General features: G+C 37.3%; 1 protein-coding gene across 1 annotated transcript in view; it reads left to right on the top strand.

Annotated features, from left to right (window-relative positions):
- Positions 1–1,412: 1,412 nt before the first annotated feature.
- LOC120514327 (calcium-activated chloride channel regulator 1-like) overlaps positions 1,413–19,960 on the top strand; it is a 38,571-nt gene continuing 20,023 nt past the window's right edge. Inside the window, 7 exon segments of the mRNA XM_039734650.1 lie at positions 1,413–1,571; positions 6,909–7,049; positions 9,737–9,760; positions 9,762–9,888; positions 10,864–10,972; positions 15,222–15,396; positions 19,665–19,886. Coding sequence (XP_039590584.1) covers positions 1,413–1,571; positions 6,909–7,049; positions 9,737–9,760; positions 9,762–9,888; positions 10,864–10,972; positions 15,222–15,396; positions 19,665–19,886 — 957 coding nt within the window.

Here is a 19,960-nt window from a genome sequence, read left to right as displayed (position 1 = left end):
CCCTGTTTTTGTTTTGATTTTTTTAATAAAAGCACTTCTGCTTTTTTTAAACCATCCCCTTGCTCAAAAGTTGTCTCACTTTCTAGCTCACTCGGTGACATTATCGACGATGTTGGGTTCAAGGGCTTCCAAATATCAGATGGGAGCATGGAGCCAGAACCCGCATCGTCACAGTGCTTCTCTGTAAGCTCTTTGGTGGTCAGAGAAAGCCTGGATGTGCTCGGTGAGGCCAGTCTTACGTGACATTCTCTCAAGGTGTCGGCCAGCTGCTTTCATAGATCGCATTTCTGAATTATACCAAGGAGCTGAACACTTAAAGGAAACCTCCTTATGTTTTAAAGGAGCAGTTTTATCAAATGCTGAATGAAGGACAGAGTTATTGTGGTCAACAAGACTATCTAGTGTTGATGAAATAGGTGAAGACAGTAAAAGATCACAAATGGATCCAGAAAGGATAGAGGGACAGATATTTTTAAGGTTTCTGTAAGAAATTTGTCGTTTACAGGTAACAGGAGGGAGAGGTAATGAGACAGTAAAAAGCACTGCTTTATGGTCAAAGAGCCCCAAATCAGTGCTGTAAGTGTTGGCAACAGATAATCCAGATGTACAGATCAGGTCCAGTATATGACCTCCAGAGTGGGTGGGAAAATCAACATGTTGTGCCTAATCAAAACAATCCAGTAAGGATAGAAATCCATTTCTCAGTTTAGATGTGGGGATGTCAATATGGATGCTGAAATCACCAAGAAGAATGACTCTCTGGAAAAAGAAACTCAAGTGGGTTAATAGTTCAGTCAGATCAGATAAGAAGCCAGTTCCCATAACAGCTTCTTTCCCCACGCTATCAGACTTTTGAACTCCTACCTGTCACCCTGTACCATATCCCTATAACATTCCCCCAATTACGTACTTTCATTTTAAACTCTGCACTTTAATATGGATATCGAGCATTGTTCAAGCTTTATAGTCCTGCGTCTCTTTTTTTGTTTCACTGTATTGTGTGTTGTTTTGCCTATGCACAGGGGATTGTAAGTAATGAAATTTCATTCAGTCATATATTATGTATATGAATGAAAGACAGTAAAATTGAGTAAAAATAAAAAGTACAGTAAAAGTTAAGAATCAGTATTAGAGTTAGAGGGAAGGATCACCTTTAGGTGGAAAAGAAGCCAAAGAGAGCAAAAGACTGAGGCCAGTTGGCTTTTGTGCTGTGGCTGACAGCCTTTGGTCATCATAAGATGTGGGATGAAAATATCCATAAGACTTTCATGTTAGAAGTTTCTTCTAAAGCTTATGTAAAAACATGTCATATTTCAGCTCAAAGTACGTTTAAGCAATAAAAACCCCGAGATAAGATATATTCCAGTACAAAAGAAAAATGTGGTGAGTCTCATAGCATTATATACTAAACAATGGCCTATTCAGCCCACTGTATTATTTTTCTAGGCCTGTGTCTACTTTCTGGAATCAAATGTTCAAAAGTAGTACTGGAAAACAATGGATACAAAAATCTTGTTATTGCAATTAATCCGGAGGTTCCAGAGAACAGTTTCATTTTGACAAGAACTGAGGTAACTATAATTTCTTCTCTGTGATTATCAATAATTTGAAAACAAAACTTAAATTATACATATCATAAAACCAAGACCACTTTGCTTAGTGTAAAAAATATGTGCACTTTAAAAATGAATCCCAATAGGCGTGGTAGAAGAGCAGGTGAGGTTGTCACCTCACAATTCTTGTACTCCAGCTCAGTTTGTTCAGGTGGGTTTCCTGCAGAATATTAAAGACATGCAGCCAGACAGATTGGAAGTTCTACATTGGTTAGGTGTGATTCTATTTGGTGTATGTCCTGAGATGGAATAGTGTCCTCATGAGTCCATTACTACTTAGGTTTTTTTGCATCTAGAACTCCTGGTTAGATTATGGCTGAATGGAGATATCCAAATCATCTTTGCTACTTATTGCATTTGCAGGAGCAGACAGTCAGAATCTTTTTAAAAATATAAAGGAATACTTCACCTGAAAATTATATTTTTATATGTTACTTATCCCTATATTGTTTGTAGTGTTGGCTGAGAAAAATTTTTAATATTATGTTTTCGTGGAGAAAGGACATAATAGTTTCTGATTAAATGGAACTCAACAGTGATGCGGTAATCTGCCTGTCAGTCATTACCACTTTAAAGTAAAAGAAAAAAAAAGGTCTAACAATAGTGTAAAGACAACATACACAAAATACAAAGTTAAAACACCTACCTGTTTAAATTGTTGAAGTGTGAGGTGTGCTATCGTGAGGAGTTTAGCTTTGGTTTCAACAGGTTCACACAGCGGGAAGCTCGTGACTGGTTAAAGTCAGGCCTGCTGGAGAATAGCTGCGCGTACCTTGTCATAAAGGTGAGTGTCTCCCTTCTGTTAATAAAGAGAAAAATGCAGTGTGTTTTAGTGTAGTTAATTTTGTGCATTCATGCATCAGTCTGAGAAGGGGATCCCCAAGAGAAAGTCCTGGCTTGTCCAAAGGGAGCGTGCTGGGATGCTCACGCAAGGCCACTTGCCTTTTTAATATCTGCTTTGCAGAGACTGCGTGTAGCACCTATGCAGGATGCTCCTGCGTCCGACGCGATTAGTGTAAAGGGAGCCACGGGTCGCAGGATTGGATGCAAGATTTGAACCCCCGAGTATAAGAGGCACTTACTGCTACTAGGGGTTGTCTTTAGACTCGGTGGTGTGGATAGTGTAGCTTATCTCCAAGTATACCAAACAGAGGCTTGTGCCTTTTTTGTAAATATCTTCTTTTTGTCTAGAATTATAGATATCTCCTAGTTATTGTATTGCTTTGTCGGAGGTATTTAGATAGATTTTGGGTATACAATACTCTTTGTTTTTCTTGTATATACACTGTTTTTTTTCCCCTGGTAAATATTTTTGGGACTCTTTGTACTTTGTTGTGTGTAGGTTCTTCCTGATTGTTCTTTTTTCTTTAGGACGACTATTGTTTTGTGTATATACATTTTTGTCTTTATTTTTCTTTTTGGGACTAACATAATTCACTGTAAATATCATTCACTTTTTGATTTGGAGATTTTTTTTTGTGCACCTGTAAATAAAAACCACTTTTGTTTTTGTGTCTGTGTCTTCATACCTGACTTCTCCCAAGTCTGATCCCAGTTTGTCCAAAACTACAAGACACCCACTGTGCAGTCTGGTGCCAACCTTCCCTCTACAATGGGTGTCACAATTGGCTATTGCAAAATAATGGCAAACAATATGGAAAGTGTTTATAGAAAAAAGAAGGAAAAATCTCATGTTACTCATGTTGCATAACCCACATGTTAGCTACTCAGTTATGCTGAAATTATGCAAGACTCATGCCTTTTTGCCTAAAATATTGTTAAATAGTTACTTCTAGAGTAAACAGTGCAAATCATAAACAGGAATCTAAAGCATCATAAGAAACTTTTTGAATTAAAGACAGGACTCTTGATGAAATAATGTAGAGGCCAGGCAGTGTATTCCTTATATATGTTTAGAGACAAAAATCCCAAAAGAGAATGTCAATACACCATGAGCATATCTGTGCTCATGTTGGAGGAATATTGTTTAAGGACAGTTAACAGAGGGAATATGTGATATTTCAGAACTTAAGACATCCCTGATCTGAACCTGCGACCTAAGCATTAAAAGATGTTACACCACCATGATGTCAGCATTGATCACAATCATTATGAAAAATATACCTAGCTAATTATTCAAACATCACTGCTGCATTTCTATAATGTCTGCAAAAGGGGCACTTTAGAAAACAATAATGAGGCACAGGAGAAAGAACAGAGTCAAGGCAAAGCGTGGGTCAAAACCATAAAGTCAAAAAGGGAGAATATCAAAGCTGAAATGTAAACCAAAAATCAAAATGGCAGAGCTTTGTTTCAATAACCAGCAATTGAATAACAAGTCTCTAGGTTGGATATCTCGGATAGGAAAATACAATTGAGACAACCTTTTATCCCCTTATCAATAACCCCTATGTCAATACCCTAGATGCTACACCCCTAGCAACCAGACCCTTCATCATGATGGTTGAAATCATGAAATGGGTGCCCCAAAATGGTGTCTGAAAAGTCGTTACATCAAAAGCCAATATTTAAACAAAGGCTCCAATCAAGAAAATAACCACAGAATTAAATTCCCTGAGTGCTTACATCCCAGAAACAACACCTCAATGATATTTATAGCCTCATACAAACTTGTAAAAAATTCAAAAGAAACTGCTTGGATAGTCTTTAAAAAATTACTGAACATACTGAAGTATCATCTAAGTTGATGTCTTCCATAAGGAAAATGTGACAAAATGGCTGCCTTTGTGCTGGTTATAATGTGACAGTGATTAATTTATTTACATTAAAACAGAGCAGTACTTGGTACCTTTTTAAGCTTAATCTGGAACTCTGCACTGACATTGTCACTGTGGTGCCATATACTGTAGTAGAGTCGAGGTGAGTTTTACAGTAGGTGGAGAGGAATTTGACAGACCCAATTCTGAGCTGGACTGTTTGGTTGTTCTATGAATGCACAGGGGGCTCAAATAAGATGAGAGTGTGTGTAATGCATTAAAAGCCCTGGCCATGGAAGACTGATATACTACCCTACTGTTAGGGTTTTATTACATGCTCGGTGTTCTGTATTATATAGAGGAAATTCCGTCCAGTGTGCAAAGATGCCCAACTAAGACTAAAGAGTCACATGCTAAGGTAGGCATTAAACTAGTAATGTTACTAGATGCTCGATGTATCTAATCTGTTCTTTCTTAGATTTCTCTTTCTCTAGAACCAAAGTAAAAATACTTTTCAGAATTCCTACACAACACCCAAAATACAGAGTAAACCACAGTGGTAAAAAGTAAAAAATATAAGTACCTGCCAAAAAAAAACAAACTGAAAAATGACATAATCAAAGTAACAATAGAAATTAATAACAAAGCTTATTTCCAAAAATTAACTAAAACTAATCAGGGTATTGTGATATTTAATAATAATTAACAACAGAAAAAGTAACCGTAACCTTAAAATACAACAAATCAGATAAACCTGACAACAGACTGCAGAGCAGCACTTTTTAAAGTCTGTCCTGTTTTCCCACCAGGTGACCCTTGTTCGTATTGCAAACAATTTTAAATTAGAGGTAAGTTCCTCATATTATACAAACTACTTACCAAATTCCATCACTCACTCTGTGAAGCAGTGAATTTTATTGTACTTTAGGAAACATAAGGAGAAGTGTCACTGATTAAATGAAAATGATTTCTTACTTTGTTTCTAATGTACCTGCTTTTGAAGTTGTCTTTTAATTCTTCCAGGACAGATTCGTAAATTACTAACAGGCATGGGTGCCAATAGCAATGCATACTACATTTTTAAAAAATGAAGGAGCAGTTGAAGAGCACAAGGGGGCAGCACTGTCTCTGTAAGGTTGCTGTTGCAGGAGAAGCTCTGATAAGGGTGGCCCACTGCTGTATTAGTTCCTGGGTTATAGGGGCCTGGGACAAGTAATTACTTTCTGTGTAGAGTCTGCATGGTCTCATATAGGTTAGTAATGTTGCATCATAGCCCTAGGGACTTGGGTTCAGCTTCTTCCTTAATCTTTCTCTATGGCATTAGCATGGCGTTGCAGTTTCAAGTGTAGCTGCCTCACAGTTCTTGAGACTTTGGTTCAGTTATTACCATAATCATAATAGTGCATGAAATTTGAGTGGTGCTACAGTGGTAGGTACTGCTGCCACTTAGTTTAAAGAAACCAAATTTCAATTGCTACAGTATCTTTGTAATGGTCGTTATGGAGTCTGCTGGTTCTCTACATTCTCCACTGGCTTACTAATTTTTGCTCAGGTTTTCTTCTACCTCCACATGGTTCCATGATTGTCTTTTTGGTGACTTACTGGTATTAGTAATTGTAGATATTTCTGTGTGTGTGTGTGTGTGTGTGTGTGTGTGGACTTACATGCCATTCAAGACTGATATTTGCTTTGTACCCAGAATGTCTGAATAGACACAAGTACACGGGATCATATATCATGATACGCTTTTTGAGACAATCAAATGAAGGTTCTGTTTCTCCCAAAGCTGATCCAGATCCACCCCATTGTGAGAGCATTTGTGTGCACATATTACCTTGTTATACAGCAGCTTGTTGGATGTAAGATGACAACTGGTGCCATGCTGCTACATACATAGAAATACATAAAAAAATAGCTTTAAATGAACCACAAGGCATTCTCACTCTCTGAGAATGGCAAAGAATGCTGTGGGTGTGAAGAGAAGAACAGTTGTGTCTGAACAAACGTGTTCATTTAAACAGCATATTTACCTACATATCTATTTAGCACATTTTGTATTTATTTATTATCGTAGTTAATATTAATTAATTAACAAATATTTGACCTGTTTATTTAAAACATAACATAAAATGGAACGTCATCCTTCAACCCACTTGATCCAATGAGGTAGGGGGTTCAAAGCCTATTCCACCAACACAAAGTGAGAAACAGTTCTGGATAGGGTGGCACAAGAAGCACATACTTATTAAAAGTAAATATTCAAGAAATTATGCTTTATGAACATGTATTGTTTTCTGCAATGGACTTTCAACCTGATGAAATCTGCTTTTCGCTTTGGGCCAAATGCTGCTGGGATTGGCTCCAGCATCCTGATGCCCTAAATTGGACTAAGTCATTTTGAGAGTATTCTGTATAGTAAGGATTTATTAATTCATGTAATTATTTATATCTGCAGTAAATGTTTAATAATTCATATAATTGTCTATATCTAAGAGCTGGCTGAGATTTTTTTTATTTACAAAGTTATAAATTATATATTGCTGACTTGTGTTTTTTTATATTTTACTTATCATTTCAGGAAATGGTATGAGGAGCGTCTAAATACTTGTTCACAGCAAGCGCAAAGAGATTTTATTTCAAAGATGTTAAAATCCTAATTCCAGCCAACTGGGAAACACATCCTAATTATGACAGACCAATGACGGAATCGTATTCCGAGGTATGGACAAATAACACCAAATTACTAGCCGAAATTCCACAGGATTGCCGTTGGCTATAATGGAGCTGTTGCAATGATGTTTTTAGGACGATTGGGTTATTATTGTCACGTGTACACAGTACAGCGAAATTCTTACATGCATGTGGTAATCTACATGCAAAATGTCGCCACTCTGCAGTTGCCATGATTAGTAAGTAGATCTGCCTTACAATGAAACTTCTTCCAATGCAAATGATGAATTGTGTTTCCAACAATGCAAAATCTTATAGGAATTGAAGTACAGACAAGTGCATGACCCTGAAGAATATCTTTCAAAAGCACCCTTTCAGGATGGATTGATTCTCCTAATATGTCACATTATGCAAGTTTTTCTGTGATTTTCAGTCATAGCCTTCATTTACGTAATCTTAGCAAGTCAGAAGCAGTCAGCAGTGAGCTCCCCTGAAGTCAGTCACGTACAGTAACTCAGTTCAACTAGTCGGTAACTTGCTCCAATATTATCAAACTGGTTTGATTTTGTCTTTACTCATATGGTTGACTCTGTGTGTAGGAGAGCTGACAACCAATGAATGCTCATCCAAAGTATAGAAAATGGCTACAATGAATAAGGGACACAGTTGTTTTGCATTAAAGGCTCATCTATCCGATGTGGCATCTTTTACATACCACAACAGAAAAGAAAAAAAAGGCTGAGACTTCAATAGCGGTTTTGTCAAACAGCACACTATTGGATGTCAGGAAAAAGGGTGGGAATGGCTGTGCTGGGAGGTCAAAACTTAATCTGACATGGTCCAGCGATGAGATCAGCACCTACGGTCATCAAATCAGACATACACCATGACTAGAACTCACATCATGTGACATATCTATCTATCTATCTATCTATCTATCTATCTATCTATCTATCTATCTATCTATCTATCTATCTATCTATCTATCTATCTATCTATCTATCTATCTATCTATCTATCTATCTATCTATCTATCTATCTATCCATTAGCTTAAGTTGCTCTGATAGGAATGTCTCTACACATTACTATGGAATAACTTTACATTTGGGATGCAATGATTTTTCTGTCTCACTTCCATAAATTCCTTCCAGTCTTGCCATTGTTTGCACCTGATGCTGCCAGGATCTTCTGCAACAGGCTGTTATATTAGATAGATAGATAGATAGATAGATAGATAGATAGATAGATAGATAGATAGATAGATAGATAGATAGATAGATAGATAGATAGATAATACTGTATTTGTCTCAAGGGGAAGTTTATCTTCTAAGAAGCTCAAGAAATATATGAAAATAACAAACAAATCAACATCAGCCCCTTCAAATATATACAGGAATTACAAAAGATAACTGTGATAGCAAAAGTAAAGTCAGAAAATTACTAGGCAGATTTTCATAAAGCGTACAGGAAGCAAAGAGTTATGAAAAACATTATGAAAGCACCTTGAACCTACAAAAAAGCATCATGTCCTTCCATCCATTATTGAGCCTAACTAATTCTGTTCACGGTCACTGGGCAACTCGGCAGCACTAGGCAAGCAGGGTGCACTCATGGATGGGAAGATCTTTTCTACAGTAGCTTTAGTATTTAATCACAGTATGTGTTGCTGGATGGCCTGTCGATCTTCACTGGGCTTCTTTGATGACGCTGGAGGATGCTGGAAATCTCTTCTCTTCTGTTTCGTTTTCTTTCTCTGAGCTGATCTAATTTCTTTCTAAAATTACTTTACTCAACAGCATCTCCATGCTCTTTTCTGTTTAAGTTTTGTTTGCTCTTTTTAACTATCAGTATTGTTTCACCCTGTCCTCTGTCTATGTGGAGTTTCCACACCTTTGTGGGGTTTTCTTTAGGTACTTTAAATTTTTGTTTAAAGTGAGATTTTATTCATATACAGTACATAGCTGTAATAAACAGTATGGCCTATAGCTAAAGATTTGCACTGTAAACCACAAGGTTGTTCATTTCATCTCTGTGGCACCTAAATGGTGTTGTAAATAACACCAGGAGGAGAGTCATAACCAGGTGTGTTTTTGATCATTGGTCTTAATAAATGATAAGTATTTCCCCCTAGTAGTCATGGAATCCAATAGATATCTAGGCAAATTATCTTTAATATCATTATGACATGCAAAATTAAATCATACAAATACCAGAGAGGTCTGTAAGTAACTAACTAGTGTTAGTAGAACTAACATAACATTCTCAGACTTGCTTAATCCAATTATTTGCCCTTCAGAGCCAAGGGTTGCCAGAGCTTTTATTGTTAGTAAGGTGGAACAGGCCAGTCAATCACAGTCAACTGCTATTCACTCAACTGCACTCATTCACACTAAACTTGTCTAGAACTACCGGTTAATCAAACTAAAGTGTCTTTGGATAATCTGCTAGAAATCCACAGGACCATGTAGAATACATGCAAACTCCTGCCAGTCTAGACCTGGGTGCTTAGAGTTGTTAGGGCAACATTGGAAAAAACTGTGTCAGCCACTTTTACTAATGTTAACACCTATAAGGTATTAAATGGTGAGGTGGTCTAGTTTGTGAGAAATGCGAAAAATAATGTTAAAAATAAGCATTAAGGTAACTGAACTGTAAATATTAGAAGGAATTATCATATTGTGCGTTTTTTTCCACTTCCTCAGGATGCTCATATGTTCTTTTTTCCCAACTTCTAGGCCGATGTGATCATTGCTGCCCCTTTACATGAACTATGGCAATGACCCCTATACCCTGCAGTATGGAGGGTGTGGTGAAGCGGGGAGATACATTCATCTGACACCAGACTTTTTGATTGATGATAAGTTTCTTCGTATCTATGGACCAAGAGGTAAGAACAATATTAGAACAATTGAAGAATACACCCTATCAAGGTTTAGGATTCCACTGCATCCAAAAGCCCGTGCCTTAGTGGTTTATAATCAATCTCAGAAGGAAATAGCCCATGCAGACAGATGGATCAATACGTATGTTTTAACGACAAATAGATAAAAATACAGCGCTCAATCGATACCTCACCTACTCCTCCTTCTGTGTGTGAAGCACACTATTCATTCTCCATCCTCATTCCAAAAATCACCCTGTCACTTCATTCTTGCATTATGCTTTTGCATAACAACCAGTTGGCACCTGAATAATGATGACATTTTTCAAAGCGGTGGTTCTTTGCTGAGTTTCAACAAACTGTGGCTCTCATATATTTCATAGCAGCACAGTTGTTTTTCTTCAAATACCTAAGTGGTGTTCAATCGTCTTAGAAGAAAAAAAGCAGCTACTATTCTAGCAGAGTGAACCCTTGAGCTGGAAAGTACTTAAGTTAGGCAGCTATACCGAGTTTATAGAAAAGCCTGACATTTCTTGCATGTTTTTGCTAAAGACACTGGTGCAGAGATGCAGAGTCACTTTCTGATTCTGCTTTACAAATTGCAGAATCTAAAGGAGCCACAGAATAACTTAACAGCATTTGGTGCCAGGTAATTACAACCCCAGATGGTTGCCATTCCATCGCAGGGTACACTGCGGTACACCCTTATATCCCTCACATCTATCCAGCTCAGAACCACAAGTTGGTGAACCTTTCTCATTTTTGGGATGTGAACATACACAGACATACAAGGGAAGAAATTCCCAGCAAACTCCACAAAAAAGAGGATTGAGTCAGAAATTGAACTTGGAATAAGAAGGCAAATGGGCTAATCACTTAGTGTTATAACCAGTATTACCCAATTTATACCCTGTAAATCTTAGGAAAAAGATATCGTGTGATGAATTTCATTTTCATTTGCATTCATTTTATGTAATACAGAAAGAGTGCTTGTTCACGAATGGGCCCACCTCCGTTGGGGCGTTTATGATGAGTACAATGAGGACAAACCATTCTACTTTGCCTCAGATAAAAGCTTTGAGGCTACAAGGTACTGCTTTCTCCATTATGAACTACTTTCAAATCAAATACTTTGTTGAAACTCTGAATTGAACATTAATTGTATTTTGCTGCACTACATCAGATGTTTTAGTTTTCTTACAAAGGAAGGTATGGTGATACCTCAGTGCCCAGTGACATGGGTTCTAGTCCTGATATGGTTCAGTTTCAATCCATACCCCATATATGTACTGTGTGTTGTAAGTCATATGTTTTCATTTAACTGGCAACTCTAAATTTGCCCAGTATATGTGAGTGTGAGGGTATCCTTGAGTGTTTCCTAGCATTCCATCCACAGATATTTTTTGTCTTGATCCAAGTGATGCCTGTACAGCCTTCAGTCCGTCATGGCAATATTAAATTTGGACTTTTAATTAATGGTACATTAATTTTCTGATTTAGAGTCAGACCAGCACCTCCTCATAATGTCAATTCTTGTTATACCTTTCCTTTTTTAGTTATTTCATATTTGCTACTGCAAAGAAAATTAACACCATTGTGAATATATTTTTAACTGACTTACTTTAAGCACAAGTTTATGTGTGAACTTGACTGACAGTCTGATAAATTATAAAGCTGGTTAAATTTTCATTGTGGTTTTTGTCATCTGTGAAGCAGGCATGCAGGTGACGGAGAGGATTTAACATTTGCTGATTATTTATTATGTCACCTTAACCTGTGTCTCGAGGCACTCTATCTGGTACGAGAATATCTGAACAAATTTACAACAGGCTTATGTTCAAAATACAAATGGTACAGATAAAGATGTATAATTTCATGGTGATAATTTGTGTGAAATGTTGGAAGGGATTATACGCTGTCTTAATAGTTTAATTTCAAGTTCATTGATAATGACACTGCAGATCTTTTCTCATTAATGACATTTAGCAGATGCTAATATTTGCATCGAGTGTGACGAGGACGGACAGGTTTAGAAACGAGTACATTAGAAGGTCAGCTCAGGTTGGATTGTTGGGAGACAAAATCAGACAGGCGAGATTACATTGGTTTGGACATGAGCAGGGGAGACATGCTAAGGTTAGAGCTGCCAGGGAAGAGAAAAAGAGGAAGGCCTAAGAGGAGGTTTATGGATGTGGTGAGAGGGGACATGCAGGTGGTGGGTGTGACAGAGCAAGATGCAGAAGACAGAAAGATATGGAAGAAGATGATCCGCTGTGGTAACCCATAAAAGTCTTTTGCTTTTACCATTTTCAAACTTTTTTAGCAACACAGGTTTTCACTCACATGTTGACCCACAATTCTCCCAACTGTTCTTTTAAGTACATGGTCAAAACTATTAATGCATTTATTTTGAATACATCCCAGCAGCACTGACACAAAGCAGGAACCTATTCCCCATCTATTTATTGTACTTCTGGATGAGCATTCATTGGTTGTCAGCTCTTATGCACACAGAGACTGATGCTAAATGTAAAGGCAAAAATCAAACCTGTTTGATGGTATTGAAGAGAAATGCAGATAAGTTTTAGTGAGTTGCTGGGCATGTCACATGTTACATGACTAACCATGCCATGAACTGTCCTGTACTCACTAAGATATTAAGGCCATAACAAATGTGAAACATGCCTGAACACCACCAGACAGACACCGCATCTTTATAAAAAGCACGTCTATTTTCTTCCAAATACACAGTCCCGCACAGCACACTGTGCTCCAAACACCAATCACCATTCCTCCAGGCTTCTCTCTCTCTGTCCTTGGACCGCCTTTCCTCTCTCCACAGGAGCCTTGTCCCACTTTGACTCCCAACTCTATCTCCCAGAATGTAGGAAGGCAGGCCCTTTTATTCTCACCCGGATGTGCTCCAGGTGCTCCCTCTGATGAAACTTTCTGGTGTGGCAGAAGTGTCAGGAAAGCACTCGGAAGCACTCCGGGCATCCCTGGAGGGATCCTCCTCCATCTTCCCGGGTGGGGCAGAAGTAAAGCATTCCCGGGCCCTCTGAGATTCGGGGCACCCCCTGGCAGTGGCAACGGGTCCAAATAGGCTTGAGCCTCCTCGCTCTTCTCCCGTGGTCCTCCTCTGATCCAGGGCGGTTGCCACCTCATAGCCCAGAGGGGACTGGGCAGTCTAATGGTCTGGAATCCCTACAGATTTTACTTTTTTCTCCAGCCGTCTGGAGTTTTTTTTGTTTTTCTGTCCACCCTGGCCATTGGACCTTACTCTTATTCTATGTTAATTAATGTTGACTTATTTTATTTTCTTACTGTGTCTTTTATTTTTCTATTCTTCATTATGTAAAGCACTTTGAGCTACTTTTTGTATGAAAATGTGATATATATATAAATGTTGTTGTTGTTGTAGCCCGGAGGATGTACATGGCACCTCCTGGTCCTTCCAGATGTCCCGGCCGAGTTGCAGCCCCAGTGACTCGCCACACAGAAAATTGCTAGAAAAGTTGCATAATGCAACATAGCCTTAAGGAAAAACAATTAAGCCTAGAAAATCAAAAGGCTGACATTGTGTTGCCTCTTATTTATGACATTTATTTGTCTATTAATAGCTGTTGTCCCTTGCCAAACAGCAAAAAGAAAATCATCAAAAATGTTGCATCAGCTCCTAGATCAGGTTCAGTCTATAGTGCCCCATCTATACTTACTGTAGATTAATTTTAGTGCTAGATATTGGGCATCACGTTTTTCAATCTAGGCTGGATTGAAAGGAAGGAAAGAGCCCCGAACAGGGTGGATGTCTATTGTAGTTTTTAACTTTAGCTGGGTTGTCAGTTAGCCTGGACAATGGAGACAGCGATAGACAGCTTTGAAATTCTTTAAAGCAAAGTTAATTCAGGAACAATTAGAAACCTCATTGTGAACAAGACACAAGTCAATACAGAGAGTGCAGCAAACAAAAATGGAAAGAAGGAGAAATAAAGTGACAGCGAGCAGGTCTACAGGCAAACTTTGTTCTTGGTAACCAATGAGTTCCTGTACGATGTAGGCCCTGGGCCACTTTTATGTGTTGCATTCCTACTGCACAACAAGAACTGTAACTTTTATGCAAAGTATATGATGTGCAAAGAAAAGTGATGTTCGACAAAGTTAGGCGAGTTCAGGAGTTCACAGGGGACCTCCTACTATTGCTTACTACTCTCACCCACCTGGTACAAAGGAGGCAGCTATGAAGAGTAAAGCTGTGCGAAGTGGAGTTCATGGGGAAACCATACTCACCTTATTGCTTCCAGTAGATAACCACTTCAAGGGGGATTCCCCACCACCCCCACACTTATTGCTCCAATTAGGTTTGAAATGCAGCGCTCCATCTTCACTGATAACTCTCCAGAGTCCAAACTACTAACAGATTTGCAAGATGGCGACAGTGCTTGTGGTCGACCAATCAGCACAATTCATCGCAAAAACCTCAAACATGATAGTACCTCATTGAACAAAAAAGTACATAACCCTGGAGTAGGAGGCAAAAGAACTACCAGGAACTACCTACTAGGAACTATGGAATGTTACAAAAGTTCCTGAGTCTCTAAACAGTCTCTTATTTCTAAAAATAGTTACAGAGGTGAGAAAACACCTTAAATAACAGGGCAGGAGTAGAGTTGGAGAAATAAAGTGAACAAGTCGAAATGCAATAGAAAAAAAGGAATACAAAGACAACAAATTAATAAGTAACAAAGAAGTTACAATTCTTGACAGAAAAGTCAATTAAAATGCAACAAAAAGGACAAAACTTCAAAGACAAGTGTAAGGTGCATTATTTGTAATTATGGCAAACCTAACAGAGAGCTACAGCAAGCATTCTGACTAAGCAAGAAAGTTCAGTTTAAAAAAATCACTTTAAGGAAGTAAATAGTTGGAATGAAAACCTGCAGCCAATGTGGCCCTACAGGCCCAAAATTAGGTACCCCCATCTATTAGTCACATGCTGAGATGCCACATTGCACAGAGATAAATAACCACTTTATTAATGCTTTGTAAGTGTAAGAGTAAAAGGATTTGTTAATAAAGTTTTGTTACCTAACATTATGTGAATAATAGATACATTATAGGTAGTACTAAAAGTGTCAGTGAATGCATTATAAAATTCTATGTCAACGTTCTGAATTGTTCAATAGTGTGTGTAAAATTCTATTTGAACATAAAATCAACAATTCACATAAATACATTTTTCCAAAGTAAGATACAATCAGTCTCAGCATACAGTAAACCATTTACAAAGTCTGCTTAGAGTTTACTCTGACTTAACCAGGCCTTTCTTTCTGCTTGTCTAGGTGCTCTGTAGATATAACTGGCGTCATGGCAGAATGCAAAGATCCACAGTGTTCTGCAATCAAACCCTGTGAAATAGACAAAGTTACAGGATCACCAACTGAAAAGTGCAAATTTTTTCCAGACAAAAAACAGAGGACTACATCCTCAATTATGTTTGTCCAAGGGCTTAATGTGGTAAGTGGAAAGCGAGGAAGAGGCCCTCATTTCTTCTGTTTAAACTCACAAGTCACACTATTTTGATTTTCTGCATTCCACTGTCTGGTTTGCAGCATGTGATTTAAAATTATAATATTACACTGATCTAACCAAATGAAGAGTAGAAAACCTTGCCATTTCACGTGGTGTTCCTGATGTTGCATTTGTGGTATGTTCCATGGATTCCTTCAGGGTCGTTTCTAGTTTCTAGTTTCGTTTCTTTGTGGCCCTATGCAAGATTCTGTTTGGAGGTACTCTATTTTGTAAAATTACGATGGGGGAGTTCAAACCCTTTAAGATGATCTGTGATGATACATCAATCTGTTACACTTTAAGAAGAAAACAGTCTAGATTTGTATATCTAAAATTTGAATTAACGATCTCAAGTTGACCCAAGCAATTTAAACCTACAGAAAATGACACTAAAAGGTAAACAAAGAGGTGTCTCTATATCCATAAATTCAACAGATGCTCCTCAAATTTTCAATTATGTCACACTGATACAGAATTTTTTAAAATAAGCATAGCTAAAATTGCAATATACAGTGTCCTTTTAAAGCATGCACTCCATTTCAAAGTTGTCACTTTCAGACTTCTTCTGCTTTTATCTCTTTAAAGTATTAAAAACAAGAGTAAATTAATGATATAGAGTGATATAGGGAGAGAATCATTATGATCACAGCAATCAGCAATCAGAGAGAGAGAGGACAGAGAGGTGAGTATCAAGGCACTGAACAGCTTACAATTCAAAGATTTATTCTTTACAGAGATGGCAGAAGAAAAGAAATGCATTATGTAAGTAAATGTGCAAGTCCACATCTATAAACTACTCTAGTAAAAGTCAAAAGTCAATGTGTTCAATCATATTTACTATATTATTTTACTATTATAGAAATACATGTTCTTAAATTTACTTTTGAGTAAAAACGTAAAACTTCACTTTAGTTGAAAATTGCTCTGATGGAGAATCAGGTATAAGAAAGGTGTTTAATAAACAATTACTTATTTCAAATGATAAGACATAATGAGAAATGCAATGAAAACAAATATGGATTAAGTGCTTCAGTTACCTGCGGTGGGCTGGCACCCTGCCCGGGGTTTGTTTCCTGTGCCCTGTGCACCCTGTGTTGGCTGGGATTGGCTCCAGCAGACCCCTGTGACCCTGTGTTTAGGATATAACAAGTTGGATAATGGATGGATGGATGGATGCTTCAGTTTCAAAAATATGTCATAAAGTCTTGTAAAGTACTTACAAAAATCTGATAACTAATCATAAATTAATTATTATTAAACTTGATTTTAATATTAAAATAAATTTAGCATGAATGTATCTTATTTCTTTGGTTTTCATTCCAGTTAATTATCTCCACATATCTTTGCCATCTGATATCAATATTAACATTAGCTTACATATGTGCGTATGTATATAAAGAGTTTAGTTAATAAGTAAATACAAATCTGTTTTGCACACTCACATTCTCACCATATTTATATTAATGTAGTGGTCTATCCAAATAATGTAATTGAAAGATCATATTTCTCCAATATTATAATTTACTTTAATTGTTTTTTGGTTATCATTTTAAGAAACAACTTATCCAAAAGGCAAGTCAAACAAAACCGTTGCCAATGGTTGTATGGGGCATAGTTTCTGACCTACTTGTATCTTCGATCTCATTACTAAGTCTAGTGTTGCTTGACATTGATTTGATCATATCTTCACTGAAATCACTACAATTGCTGCCTGTGCTCTTCCTTTTGCTTCTCTCCTGCACGCTTAATGTTTTATATACAAAGAAATCAAAGATGTAAGCTGGGCAAATAAATATATAATGGGATAGTCCACCTATTTTGCAAATGTGAAAGAAACATTAACTGCTTGAAAGCTACTTAGGGTTAATAGCTGACAAAGCCATTTTGCTGTAATGGCAGGTTATTCATACAGACGTCTGTCATAAGACGGTGCAGTAAGCTGACCCAAGAAAATTTCCAGTTTCTTTACGAATGCGTCTATGACACTGGAAAGATGACCTTTACTTCTTTAGGGTCCATCCGACAAGTGAAAAAAATAAGAACAGATGGCTCATTAGCGTAATAAAATAAAATGCTTAAGTAAATGATATGATGTTTTTTGTTATAAATAAGGGGAAGGGGGAGGAAGAAGAAATTATAAAAAGCCAATTGAAAAAAACATTTAACTTTGCTCTTCTGTCTTGCAATGTAGAATCCAAGTACTGATCTGTGACTGAATAAAAATCTAATTGATTGAACTTGTCCTGTCTTCCTCTGGGGGTTTTCTTCCACACATATATATGTGAATAATGTAATAAAATCATCTGACCTAGCTCTTTGGATGCAAAGTCTTTTTGGTAAGATAGTTAGTTACAGATTTTTATTGCAGGGAGCACAGATTTTTTTTCATTTGAAATGTAGTGAGTTAAAGTAAAAAGTCTCAAACAAATTTAAATACTTAAGTAAACATACAGATAGCCTACATGAAAGTTTTACTTCTGAACAGTAATGAAGTTGTTTTACTTCATTACTTCCCACCTATGATCCATTGCAACATCGTTAACAAATGCTTTACCTTTATTTTATGCACATTTTTTCCTCTTCAAGTTTCTTCTTTTTGCATTTTTCAGCACCAGAGGGGTAAGCCCTTTTTGATACCATCTTAGGTCTGGCACAAGAAAATTAGGGCCTGGAAGACAGCTGGAAAATACTCCGCTTTTTCTTAATTCAACACGAATGAGCAACAAGACTTTCCACAAAGCTGCATGGATAATGACTTAGCACAATAAAACCTTCACTGATGTAGAGGTATTAAAAGACTACGTTATTGCCATTTTATCTGAGCTTGTTAGTGATAAAACAAAAGAAAACATTATTGAATCTGTGAAAAGGGTACCTCTGCTGCTGTTCACATCCTTGTAGAGAATATCCAAAGATAAATGATAGAGGGAGCCAGTCAGGCTGATTATATATCGCCCTTGCCATTGATGAATCAACAAACAATACAATAATGTAGTGCATCTGCGTGTTTATTCTCAATATTTAAAACTTGCAGAAATCAGCTAAAAACATCGAAGCAGCCACCCCTTTAACTTTCATTTTGCAGTTTTACAGCCAGTTGTCTCCCTGGCATACACCCCTCTTCTAGGTGCTCACTTTATAATTGAAGATGCAAATGTAGACTGATAATTTAATCATCTCATTGTGAGCGGTAAGGTGTACATTCTAAAACTGAAGTGGCAACCACAGAGTGAATTGTTTAATTTCACCATGAATTCACACTTGGGGCAGGGCAGACGGCACGGAAAAATTCTGTAGGAGAAGTTATATATGAAACGTAGCCACTGCAACTACCAAAGTGAAACTTGATTTTCACTTTCAGTTACAATAAACAGTGCAGTAACAACCAATATGCCACACTAAAATTTGAAATTATAAAATTAGTTTGATTCATTTATTTAATTGATTTTCCATTATGCCATTAATAATCTCTGCTCAAACAATAAGCAATATGATCATATCTTTGATTTCTTCCAGCAGTCACCTTCCTTGGCAGAAAAAAGTGAAATCTTTAATGTTTGTTACGCTACCTAGCAGCTAGTAGCAGGACACTAACAGATTAAGGAAACCTGAACATATTCTGTGCTATTGTATGCAGCAAGAATCCTTTAAAATCATGACCCATTGAAATCTCTCAAATATGTTACCATCTATTGATGATTATTTACTGTATGGTTGCTGTTGTGGATCTAAATAAATAAAGGTTCTTTCTTGAACCCTCATGTGAATGGACTGTTTTGGGAACCAAAAATGGTTCCCCAATGGAATCACTCTGAAGAAGCACTCTGGTACCTTTATTTTTAAGACTTTAAAGCTACAAGGTTGCAGGCTCAGTCTGTGCCTTTGACTGTTTATTCCTCTAACTAAGGAACACAACATCCTTTGTTTATATTATACTATGGATCGGTCCTGTAAATTCCCTTTGGATGGTGCTCTCGCTACAAAAAGATCCTGTCGGAAATAAAGTGTGGCTTGACTTTGATTTGACTTTTTTTACCTGTGATGAACTGACAATCTGTTTGCTCTATTATCGTACTCACCGTAAACAGTGGTAAATGAAGGAACATGTTTCCCAGTGATTGACTTGGTCTTTTTTAATATAATATTGTGTAAGTCAGCCATTCAGTATTTTTCAATGTGACAGTGGCTGATTAACTAACATTTTGCTCTTGCAGATCACTGAGTTTTGCAACCAGAACACCCACAATGCTGAGGCTCCCAATATGCAGAACAAGATGTGCAAGTCTAAGAGTGTTTGGGAGGTGATTGAACAGTCCAAAGACTTCAAAGCCAGTGTGCCCATGAATGAGAATGCTCCCCCACCGACCACTTTTACTTACCTTCAAGGAGGAGACCGAGTCATCTGTCTAGTTCTGGATGTATCTTCAAATATGAAGGTGTGACACTAATGATCTGTTTTTCTTTTTGTTTTATATTTAAGCCATCATGTGAATCAATTCATATTATAAAA

The sequence above is a fragment of the Polypterus senegalus genome, chromosome 14 (assembly GCF_016835505.1).
Source record: "Polypterus senegalus isolate Bchr_013 chromosome 14, ASM1683550v1, whole genome shotgun sequence".
Classification (NCBI taxonomy): Eukaryota; Metazoa; Chordata; class Cladistia; order Polypteriformes; family Polypteridae; genus Polypterus; species Polypterus senegalus.
The sequence above is the reverse complement of the archived record's forward strand: the minus strand, read 5'-3'. Positions and strand labels throughout refer to the sequence as shown.